The following is a 12,089-nucleotide window of genomic DNA, read 5'->3' as shown; positions in this document are numbered from 1 at the left end:
GATCCCCATTCCTTTGTTTTACATTAACAATTTTACTAATCTTATTTTTTAAGTTTTTATTTCCATTTATGAAGAATAACTTGTCAGCCACATATGTCTACATGCATTCGGTTGAATGTTACATATTTTCCACCAGTTTATTGCTGCATAGGCTTTTGTTTTTCCCATCTGATTAAGCCAGGTAGTTTTGTGCCTGAGGTTTTGTATAAACTCACATTTAACAAGTGTTGAGTACAAAGACAGGTGCTTGTAACAACATTGCTTCTATTATGTATTTATAACTGTGTAAATCAACTTCTAGTGAAGTATAATAAACTTTAAATACATCATGGACATTCATGGCATTTCATATAGTAAACCTGTCTAGTTTTTGTTCAAAATACCTGCCCAGTTTTGCTATATGCTTGTGAAAGAATAATATGAACAAATTTTTAACAGTCATTAAATCACTTAATTAATTTATGTTTGGGTGATCTTAGCTATTCAAAATGAAGATTTTGAATGTTGTTTGAAGAATAAGTTTGATTTTTTAAAGTGGTTTTATATCAGAATTTTAAGTAAATTCCTTTGCAATCCCTGTTATGAACCACTATTGTAGATCTTGACTCAAATATCTAACCCTCAAGTGTCATCTTAGAAAAGAAAAAGGAGCCTATTAGTTATATTGAAATTCAGTTTTTTTATTGACACAAATGATTACAGTATTAAGTGTTATTTCCATAATAGTAAATGTTGATAAAACTGCTTTTGTAGTGATTAATTTGATTACATTTTATTTGCACAAAACAGTTAATTTCTGAAGTATAACAAAAATATTTTCCTTTTGTATATTGAAATACATTTTACTGTTTTACAATCCATACAGGATGAATCTGAATGAGTACTTCCATGACTTATACTTCATTCCAGAATTGGCTGAATTGACTGAAGTTAACACTGTCTTAAAGGAGTACATAGATAGACCCTCCAAGTAAATATATTTTTATAAATTTAATTTGTTTTATACCTCAGGTTACTGAGGTGTTTATATGGTGTTCATTACTGGTGGGATTTGTATGTTACATGATCTTGAGTTAGTTTGATTTTACCTACTACAATACTCGAGCAGTTAGTGGAATTAATTATAGTGTTGACAACTTGTGGGAACCCATCAATAATTCTTGGATTAAGTTATTGTGTAATGTGCTATTAACTTTGCAGTTAAAATAGCAGAAAATAAAGTACTTTAATAACAAAAGAGGTTTTAACATTTTCTTATTTTCAGACAGACACGCATGCATATGTATGTATATCTGTTTGTACATTAGATTTAAGTTAAAGTTGTTCAAGAACTTGTATTGGTAAATATAAACATGGTAAATAATTTTCTGATGAGTTCATAGTTAAAAATTCAATGCATGGAATATTTTGTAGAGTAGAGCTTAGGAACAGTTTATGGTAAGATTAGAAAGCTTAGGAAAACCAATTAATTTCCATAAGTTAAAACTTGCATTACTAAATCTTTCAATAAATAAATATATAATACTTCAGTATGAAACATTATCTTATGTTTAGCTATTCTTTCTGTTATAGGCAAGCAGATTTTCATTCATTACTAAGCCATTCACTGAAAGGTGTCAGTCATGAAAACCTGGAAGTATGCTTCCATGCACTGCGGAAAGTGAAACAGCTTCTCTGCTCACATCAAGTAAGTTTTCTCAACATTTAAAACGATTAAGTTGAGATAGTTAAGATTTATAACTTTATTCACTTGTTTGTGTACCAATTATATAGTAAACTTTTGTCTTTCTAAATTGAATTAGCAATTTGGTAAGCACTATGATAAAAGCAATGCATTATAACTTGAAAATATTTAAAACACATTTCAGTCCTGAATGTTCTTTTCACAATACATTATATGATGTTGAATAATTATTAACGAAAAATCATAATAGGAACATTGTCATCTTTTTATAGATATTGCAATGATAATGTTATGAAACACACAAAATGTTATAGTCTTGACTACATATTCACTCCTCTAATACTCACAGGAGGTGTATTTTAGGTTACAGTATTCACTCCTCTAATACACACAGGAGGTGTAGTTTAGGTTACAGTATTCACTTCTTTAATACACACAGGAGGTGTAGTTTAGGCTACAGTATTCACTCCTTTAATACACACAGGAGGTGTAGTTTAGGTTACAGTATTCACTCCTTTAATACACACAGGAGGTGTAGTTTAGGTTACAGTATTCACTCCTTTAATACACACAGGAGGTTATCATTTAGGATACATATTCACTCCTTTAATACTTACAGGAGGTTATCGTTTAGGGTACATATTCACTCTAATAATCATAGGATGTTATAGTTCATGCTACAGTATCTAATCCTTTAATAGATATATATATATCTTTGGATTTGTCAACTATCATCTGCCATGAAACTGTTCATTGAGTGAATTAACTTGCTTCTCCTCATCCTACCCTTATTCTTCCTGAACATGTCAAACCTTTTCAGGTTGATGAGGATTTTGACAGCCTTTTTCTTATATATGATTTAGCTTGGTCTTCCTTCACCCCTGCCTTCCAGTGTCACAACAGTATGTCTGTGGACCTACACTCATAGAAACCATTTTGTGATACCTGTGGTTATCAGAGCACAGATGGAACACTGTGTAGCTTTCTGCTTAACTCCAAACACACAAATCCTTTGTCCCTGTTGCAGAATCAGCTAGACCTAATATGGCTTTTTTCAACATTATTTTTTGGGCATGTTCTATTTTATCCATTTACCTGATTTCATGTTCTCTATCCTTCTTTGTTCGTGATACCTCCTTGGTCTACTATCAGGCTGAATGTTCATTTATAAATTCTGAACAATTAGAATAAGCGTGGAGGCAGATCATGTTTATCCCACAATTTGTTTTCTATTCTTCATATCCTATTGACTCTCCTGCAGTGCTTGTCTACCATCCACCTCCTTTCTCAGGTAATCCAAATTGATCCTGAGGTTTGTTTTTTTCAAGAGATTGCCTCTGCCTTGATTACTTAAGAATTTTCTGTGGGTTTGTGGATGGCCAAGGTAGATATTACTAATGCTTACCTGCATATCTTGGTATCTCTTCATTTGAAGTATTATCTTTGGATTATTCATGACAGAGTAGTTTATAAATTTCACACTCTGCCCTTCAAGTTAGCTTTGGCCCCATATGTCTATTATTGGGTGGTCAAACCATTCACCCAACATTTACAAAAAAAGTTTATCCAATAGTGTGGTCTTTTGATCTTCTTGCTTACCATTGGATATGCCATCAGTGGGATACTCCTCACCTGAATGCATCTGCATATCCATCAGTACCAAATTACCTCTGTTTTGTTTTCTGTTTCCTCATCCTATTGCCATTTTGTGAAGATTGGACCAACAAAACTTGTATGTTTATCCTTCCATGCATCTTTTTCATAGGTGATTTCAATCATCCTTACCACTATGTGTCAAGTTCTTATGATTGCTCCTTCTTAGCTGACACAGTCATAGTTTCTGTAGCTGTTCCAGCTTCAGTTTACCCTCCATTATCTCTTCCTTTCTTCTAAATCCCTTCTATGTTTACCTTGATCACTGGTGTTTCATCCAGTCTTCCATAGGTTATATCTTTATGGCTGATTTATATTCAGTCCTTGGTTAGTTGATCTGGTTTATCCCAAAAGGTTTTTTTCTTTTAGTTTGTTCCATTTTTCATTCCTCTAGGGATGTTTATCAGCATAAGTGAAATCTCTTCCACTATTGATCATTGTGTTAGAGGTTTTTGCTATTTCTTATATTACAAATTTCCTCACTTGGCTGTTTGATCAGGGGCCTTCTGTCTCCTTGATTGTGGGTTATTGGCTTCCTTATCCCTCACTTTTATTTATCCAGTACCATAAATTTCTTACCTTTCCTGTGATTTCCTTCTTGTCAAATTCCTTTCAGATATGTCATCCACCATGGCATGCTATTCTTCTGGATTGGGATGTCAATATGTTGTTTTTATTGATTAAATCTATTTTACTTCTCCTTTTAGCATGCTGACATTATTTGTCAGATTTATTTACTGTTGAAATTTCACATACTCTTTATCATTACACATGTATTCTTTTTTTCTTGAATCTGTTTTCCTTCCCAAAACTTCTGCATTTCAGAAGATTAATTTTTCTTTTTCACCAATTTCACTTCTTTCTATTTCCCATCTTTATATTATCAGTCAGGTTTGGATAATCTGTTTTGTCCTTTCCATGCTCTTTATTGTTATGTTGCCCACACAACTTCCTTCCCTAGTACCTTTTCATTCCTTGGCAGACATCTTGTGTTTATGACCTTCCTGACCAGTTGGGTTCAGCTTTAGTTCAGTTGGCGTATTTTTTTTTATCATCTTCTTCCAGTAATTTCTTCTAGGTGTCTTCTCATCAGATTAGGCACCTTACCTTTTCCCTGGTATTTCATCTCGGTCATACCTTGGAGGAAGTAAAAGCATGAGAGGTAAGACTTCATAATTTCAGGCCTTATCTGTGCTAAAAGCATCATCATCAACTTGACTGCTTCACTTTCTCCACCTGGCAGGATTGTCTAAAATTCAAGCAACAACCTATGATTTTTATTTTAAAGAAATTTGGTACTAGAACAGAGGCATGACTGATAATGTTCCCAGTCTGAGATGATACAGGGTTTCTTAGCACATGGGCTGTGACCTAAAATTTGGTAGTAAGAAGGTGGGAAATAAAAGTGTGTCAGACAGAGTTTAAAGATAGATAATAATTTATGTATTTAAAAAAAAATTCTTTTTGATTTAGTGAGTGAGTTAGATGTTTTTTGTACCAAAAGTACTTGCTGGGTTATGAAGGGCTATCAATGTTTATTAACTTTCCAAAGGATGACTGCCTTTCAGTACACTCCCTGAGAAATTGAAAGTTACTGAGTTGTTTATCTTTGTTTCTGTCTATCAGTTATTCAAGATGAGGAATACTGCTTAAGTCTTCATTAGTACAAACTGAAGAAAAAGCAGAATTTAATAACTTAGCCATTTCATAATAATCAGATACAAGTCTTCCTTTGTCATCCCTCAAGGGTCCGATCATCATCCTTACATTTTGTCTGTCTCTAATGTATTTACTGTCAATTTTTATGTTTTAAGCAAAAATTATTTTACATTCTTTTGGATGTCCTGATTACCTATTTGACCTTCTTGATCTTCTATAATAACAATCAGTTTAAATTCCTTATATTTGTGATGCTTTTCTTTAATTTTATCTGTTTTATCCTTTGTCAGCTAACATGGTTTTTTTTTACTTGCATCTGCTCTTTTCTTTCTGTATGAAACATATTTATTTTGAATATTGTAAAATTTTCTAAAGAAATTTTTATATTTGCTCAATGTCCCCAAATGGCTCAACTGCCCAATACACAACAAGTAATTCTTGTTGCATTCCTTAAAAGTTGCTTTTTGAAAGTAGGAGTCAAAATATCATTATTACCAATTTCCAAATGCAGAAAAACACCAAAGTTAATATTGCAAAATCACTTTACCTGGATGTTCCCAAATTTTTATCTTCTCAACCACTTCTGTATTTGAAGTTAACAGTAAATCTAAAATAGCATTATTTCAAGTAAGTTTCTTGACCATTTGGTGAAGAAATTATATTGAACATTTTCCAGGATCCTTTCTCCCTCATGGTTTGATTCTAGTACTTCTCAATGTATGAAGTTAAGATCACTTATAATTATGACTTCATTAACAGCTGGAATCTTAATCTTGCCATAAAGGTTTTCTTTAATTTCTTCAGTTTCATCTGGTGGACTGTAATAGATTCCTACTAAGAGATTTTCCCTTTATATCCACTAACATAAACCTAAGATACCAGTTTCCTTTGCCAGGCACAGGTGGTCCAATAACATTCACAGTTACTCTGTTGAATAGCTATCTTGTGAGAGACATTTCACCCTGTGGAATCTTGGCTACCTTTCTACTTGTTACTGTCCTATGTTAGATGTCAAATGACCTGTAGAAACTGGTCACATCTCTGATGACCCTCACCAAATGAAAGTTGTTGGTGATTTTTTCTGCCACTTTTTCTGCTCCTAAATTTTCTCACACAATCATATCATGAGCCAACTTCATCACTTGAATGTAGTACTCTTTTGGTACTGTGGTTCTCTTTAAATTCCCCAGTAGAGCTCTTTTGATAGTTCTAATACAGCATACCCTTCTGGTCTTATGTTTAACTTTCTTCTTGACATTGTCCCAAAGTTTCTTTTATGCTTCCTTCAGTTCTCACAGACCTACATATAGGGCTTCATCTGTTGATACTTGCAGAAGCTTGATGTCTTGCTTGCTCTGCTTTTCTTGAGCTCTTTTGGTGACTGCACAATACCTCATAAGTCTCCTTTCTGCCTCATTCTTGTAAACCTTTTCTGCCAAATATATTGCTGATTACCAAGTTCTAGATGGGTGCCGTCATATACATTGACTCAAGGTCTCCCAAGTAGTATGGAATGTCCATCTTTATTCTCGATATGTGGAAATTTCTCACTATACTATCAATCAGCACCCACAAATATACCTTTCCCATGACCTGGTAATTAGATACTAGGCTGGTTATCAATGCTGCACCATGTTTCTTGTAGAATTTTACTTTCATGTCAATAACATTGTCTTCAACTTTTGGCATGCTGTAATTTGTTGATATCTTTCGATGTTTATCAGATTCTCTAATCACTCCTGGCACTGCTGAAATATTTACTAACTTGAGCTGACTATCAGTGATGCACTGTTTGATCATGATGATAGCATTTCCTTCTTGTGATGAATATTCTGAGCTGTTTGCTTTCTGTTTCTTCTGACAGCAGCACGCATGGTGAAAGTCACCCTTTTTTTTTTCTTGTGAGTACCATATTTCTAGGTAGTTCCAGCTGCTTTTATTGAGATTTTTTGCAGTTGGTTACTGGTGACAGGCTTGCACTCATATGCAGTGTGTCCTGTTTTATAACAAGTAATGTATCTCTTGTTTCATTTTCTTTTGACATATCAGCTTTGATGCCATCATGATTATGGTCAATCAACATTGGTTTTGCCTTTGAATGGTTATTCTTGGACTTGCCAGTTTTACCCTTTCCATGAACTTCCATATACTGTTCTGCCAGTTTGCTTATCTTGTGTTTCTGTATCTTTTAGGAGCAATAACATATCAGAGGAACATGTGATCACCACTACAGCTGTGCATTTACAGGCATACTTTTCCTGTTGTTGTTTACACCTACTACTGTATTATTCTGGTAGGATATTTTTACAATAAGTAATTGTAACTTGCTGGTGATAAATTTCAACAATAGACAAACAGCACAAAGTCCGCTTATTTTAAAATAATATATTAAAACAAGTCAAACATGTACCTGCCAGTATTCTAGAATGTTTCATACATACTGTTATATGTTATCATGCAATAAATACTCTAATTAACCCTCTCATCCCAGGTACCCTTTAATGTAGTTTAACTTTTAAAATATTTTTTGCTTATGTTATACTAGTTAGTATATTATAAAAGTTTATTTAATAATCTGTATTTTAATAGTTTTAAGTTTTTAATTCTACAAGGCAATATTTAGAAATAATTCAAAATTCCTCCTAGTGTGATGCACATGGCATATTTTATCCAAAACCCATCTTTCATGTATTGTATCCACTGGCCCTCGAAAAAGTGCTAAAGTAAGTTTGAACTACTCACTATAAAAATTGTCATTGTTTAGATAAACCATAACTATTATGGCATTCAGTTTTGTTTGGTTACAGAGCTATCAAATAGAAAATCAGACCCACCTGTCACATCCTGTTTGTTAATAGTTTTTTCTTACATTTAATTATATATTACCTATAACAAGTAGAAAGTCAAGGTTTTTGTTTATCAAATAATGTATTATATTCTGAATAGAGAAGGATCAGTTTCACACAGAGTACAAGCAGTGTTTCTATGAGAAACTTAACAACTAGCATGGATGAATTTGTTAGGGGAAGTAGTCTGCTTTTGCATGTTATTTGGTGCATTATTTAATTAAATAAAAACTATGCAGTGTATTACTACCATAAGTATAAAAAAATAGGCTCAAGTTTTCTCAGCAATCAACAGCATGAAAAAACAATTGGTTGAGTAAACAAATTCAGTTGCTGATTATAATAACAGAAATTATTCTAACAAAAACTGTCTTCACTTGAAACTATTGAGTTCAAACTATGTTAGGACTTCCCATAATTATGATCACTAAAATCAGGAAACCTTTCTCATTATTAATAAAGGAGAACTAAAATTGTCCATTATGCGAATCTTTGAAGATAATTTGTATGCCAAAGGCAATGGAAAATATTAAAGGCATGCTTATTATACTGATCATATACAGAAACAGGCTACTCCAAATAAAAATGGCTGCCTATGTCACATTTGTCTAGAATGTCGAAGTACAAAGAACATGTACCAAAATTTTATGGCTGAGTAAAGGTGTATTCACGTTAAAAAAAGTATGATAGTTTAAAGCTATAATATTATTTCATTTAAGAGATGGGATTTTGCAATAAATACAAAATAAATAAGGAAATAAATGGAAAAATTTTGCATAGAGCTTTGAAAATAAAATATGATTATAAATTGTTAAGACAAGTAATATGTAATATAATTATTAAAAACAAATTGACGAGATGTTTTTGTTTCAGAGTGAACTTCTGCAGTATCTATTGGAGCAAGAATCAGCAGATCCACTTATATCACAGTTGATGTCTGTAGTAAGTAATTTCATGTAGTTAGTGTAATTGTTATTTATAATACTGTTTATAGAATGTTTTGCAGTTAGAATGTATGTATACGTTAAATATTTGAAGAGTTACCAAATAATATGCATCTATTGATTATCTGTATTTTGGTTGTTTTTCTTTTTTTTGCTAAAGCTTGAGATTACTTTTGTAAATTTTAATAGTCTTTAACTTCACTAAACTATTTTGAAATTTAATCTTTTATCTACTGACCTGATTTACATGTTTATTGCAAGTTGTAAAATTCAGATATTCCATTTTTAAGTCTCATTAAAATTATTATTTTGCAAATTTAACTTTTTTTTATTCATAATATCTGTATTAAGACATATGTTCTGTTATCAGATGTTGAATTTGAATGAATTTTAACATCTTCATTCATAGTTATTTGTAATTTTAAGATTTAAATAATTACAAAAGTTAAAGGATGCAAAATCAAATGTTATGCTGAATAGATTTTAATACATTAGCTGTTGTGTGACTTGCTGGTAGGTCACACCTAATTTGTATTGACGTGCCATGTAACCAGCTCGTGGGTCACACCACCTGCCAGTTTCAGTTGTAATTTGCCTCCTTGTCGTGTAGTCTAAAGTTGTTTCCAATGCCATATGACACATCAGGAATGCCTCATCTTTTACCACTTATAATGTTCTCTCTATATCTTTTGAATGGATTATTCCTAATATGTTTGGGCTACTACTGAAAGGAAAGTTTTTGCAATGAGTTCCATCCACTTTATGCCAAGCATTGGCTGGGAGTATGGCATCATTACTTTCATTGTCAGTATTGTCATTTTGACTAGTAGATTCCAGTTGACTACAGGCATCTGGCATAATTGAGAGTTGGCAATGATCATCTGACATAGTGGATTTATTAGAGTCAGGACTAGTTGGCACTTAACTATTCATATCAGAAAAATAACTAAATGACTCATCACTATCTGTTGAGGTGTTAATCTGTAACATGATTTAGAAGTAAATGTTTTTCATATATTCATTTAAACATTCCAATATAAAAATGTTTTTCATTTAGACATTCCAATATAAAAAGAAAATAACGGTGAATTAGTTGAACCGTTGTATAAAATATATGATGAATTTCAGTGTGACCTGCTGGCAGATCATGGGCCACATAGCAGGTCATGGTATAAATATATATACTGACAGTCTAAGATAGTCAAATACTATCAGATAAAACCACAGAATAAAATTACTTAAGCCTAATTGCTTTATAATGCAAATGGCACAGCTGTAATAACAAATTTATAACATTGAGGCAGCCAGTGTGTTGTTTGTACTTTATTTGAATTGTTGCTCTTTCCTTTGGCTGATTTTGTTATATTTTATAGATTATTTCAAGGTGTAGAGAAACAGATCCTATAATTCGATTAGCCTTGGCTGAATGCATTGGTGAACTGGGAGCCATTGACAATGGGAGGTACAGTTAAGTTTTTTGATATCCAAGATTAATACAAAGTTAGTTGACTTATCATAAAGTTCATAATTTGAAAAAATAGCATTGAAGAGCTGTAATATTTAGTACTTGAACTAAGGAGAGTATGTGAAAGGTTATTTTGATGCCAAAAGTAATTACCAACAGAAGGCACTGATTGAAAGATTCTCACAGTCAATATGTTAACAAGTCACCTGGCTCAAAGACTATTTTATTCAAATTTCCTCTACCCTGAAATAAAGGAATGTTTCTACATGGATGATTACGTTCTCTGTCACAAATCTATTGTTCTAAGGTTCCTTAAAATGTAACGAGTTCAAATGATGAACCTGCATATTTATAGAATTTAATCTATTTATTGATTACCTGTGATTTGAGATTCCATCAGTCAGTGTTTCCTTCAGTAATTAGTTAATTAATATTAAGGTTTCCAGGTTGTTACTGCTTTCGATTATTCCAGCTATCCAATAATCGAAATGCTGTTATTATGTTTGTTGATAAACACAAAGCTACACAGTATGTGTGGAGGTCTTGAGATTGATTCACATTGCCACGACTTGTGCTCACCCTATCTTTATTATTCTAAATGTAATAAGGCTAACTGCTACTACTGATTAGAGAGAAGACTACTAGTTAGCATCACCCACCACTAACTCTCTGGCTACTTAAATGTTATATAAAGAGTACCTTTACTGTTTGTTTTTGAAAATTATATTATGTTAGTAATTTATAATTGTGAAACTGTTTTTTTGTTTTTAGTGTTGTATAAAGCAGACATGGTTCTCAGAGAAGGGTTTTGGAGAGGGCAAACTTACTTTTACCCTTTTTATCAAAAATTAATAAATATTATTTATTGTTGTATGTTCAGGCATGCACCTGGGAGAGGGGCAAGTCCTCTCCACCTATTGTTTTTCAGAAATTTATATTAAAAAACACTCATAAGTCCTAACATTACCATATGGTATCAGAAAAAACAAACATTAAATGTCAACATTTTTATTTTATTGAGCTATAAATTACCATTAAATGCAGGTTTTCTGAAATCATCCTAGTTGGAGTAAAAAAGCAATCCATCTTTCAGCCAATAACTGAATTTTTCTAAAGTAACACAATAATGTGAAAACATTTAAATATTTCTGTGATAAGTTATCATTAACAATATATTAATACTTCATTGGTTTGTTTTCAGTCTTACATTGTTTAGAAGATAGACTTCTCTTTAGAAACATGTTTATCGTATTATTGATGTCTAAAATAAGTGAAAATGTATGCAGTACATCTGTAAAAACTTTGAAAGCAGGCTTCTGCTTTACCAGTGCTATACGTTTTGACTGAATATAAATAATTATGAGTATTTAATTTTACCTTTAAAAATTGTAATGTTTATTTTTAATTGTTTTTAGTTTCATACCAATCACATTACTTGAAATATAGATATATATGTTTTTATATTGCTGGATTATAACCTAACAGCTAATAATTTATTGAATGTATTAACATTGTTTTTACATTATTTCATTTTATTTATGCTACTTTAGGACTCAATGATTAATACACAGTACTATATTATTACTGTGGATTCTTTTATTTAAAAAATATACTGAAAATTTGGTCATTGTAAAAATAAAACATTACTGTAGCTAGTGTGAAATTAAAACTGCTACTTTTTAACACAATAATATATTATTTTGACAGACTTTCTACTTTTATTTTTATTTAATCATTAATGGTTTTCAAACTTTGTTAAGATAGGTATATTTTACAAATAAATTGTTATTATTCTATTTTTTTAAAACAACTATAAAAGAACTTAAATATAATTGGGT

At 31.7% G+C, this 12,089-nt stretch overlaps 1 protein-coding gene across 1 annotated transcript in view; it reads left to right on the top strand.

Moving 5' to 3' along the window:
* Positions 1-866: 866 nt before the first annotated feature.
* Positions 867-12,089, top strand: part of LOC143242571 (serine/threonine-protein kinase atr-like) — a 38,647-nt gene continuing 27,424 nt past the window's right edge. Inside the window, exons 1-4 of the mRNA XM_076486042.1 lie at positions 867-970; positions 1,573-1,687; positions 8,716-8,784; positions 10,160-10,248. Of these exons, the coding sequence (XP_076342157.1) occupies positions 867-970; positions 1,573-1,687; positions 8,716-8,784; positions 10,160-10,248 (377 nt within the window). The remainder of the gene's footprint in view (positions 971-1,572; positions 1,688-8,715; positions 8,785-10,159; positions 10,249-12,089) is intronic.

Source organism: Tachypleus tridentatus, unplaced genomic scaffold (assembly GCF_004210375.1).
Source record: "Tachypleus tridentatus isolate NWPU-2018 unplaced genomic scaffold, ASM421037v1 Hic_cluster_2, whole genome shotgun sequence".
NCBI classification, from domain to species: Eukaryota; Metazoa; Arthropoda; class Merostomata; order Xiphosura; family Limulidae; genus Tachypleus; species Tachypleus tridentatus.
The sequence above is the reverse complement of the archived record's forward strand: the minus strand, read 5'-3'. Positions and strand labels throughout refer to the sequence as shown.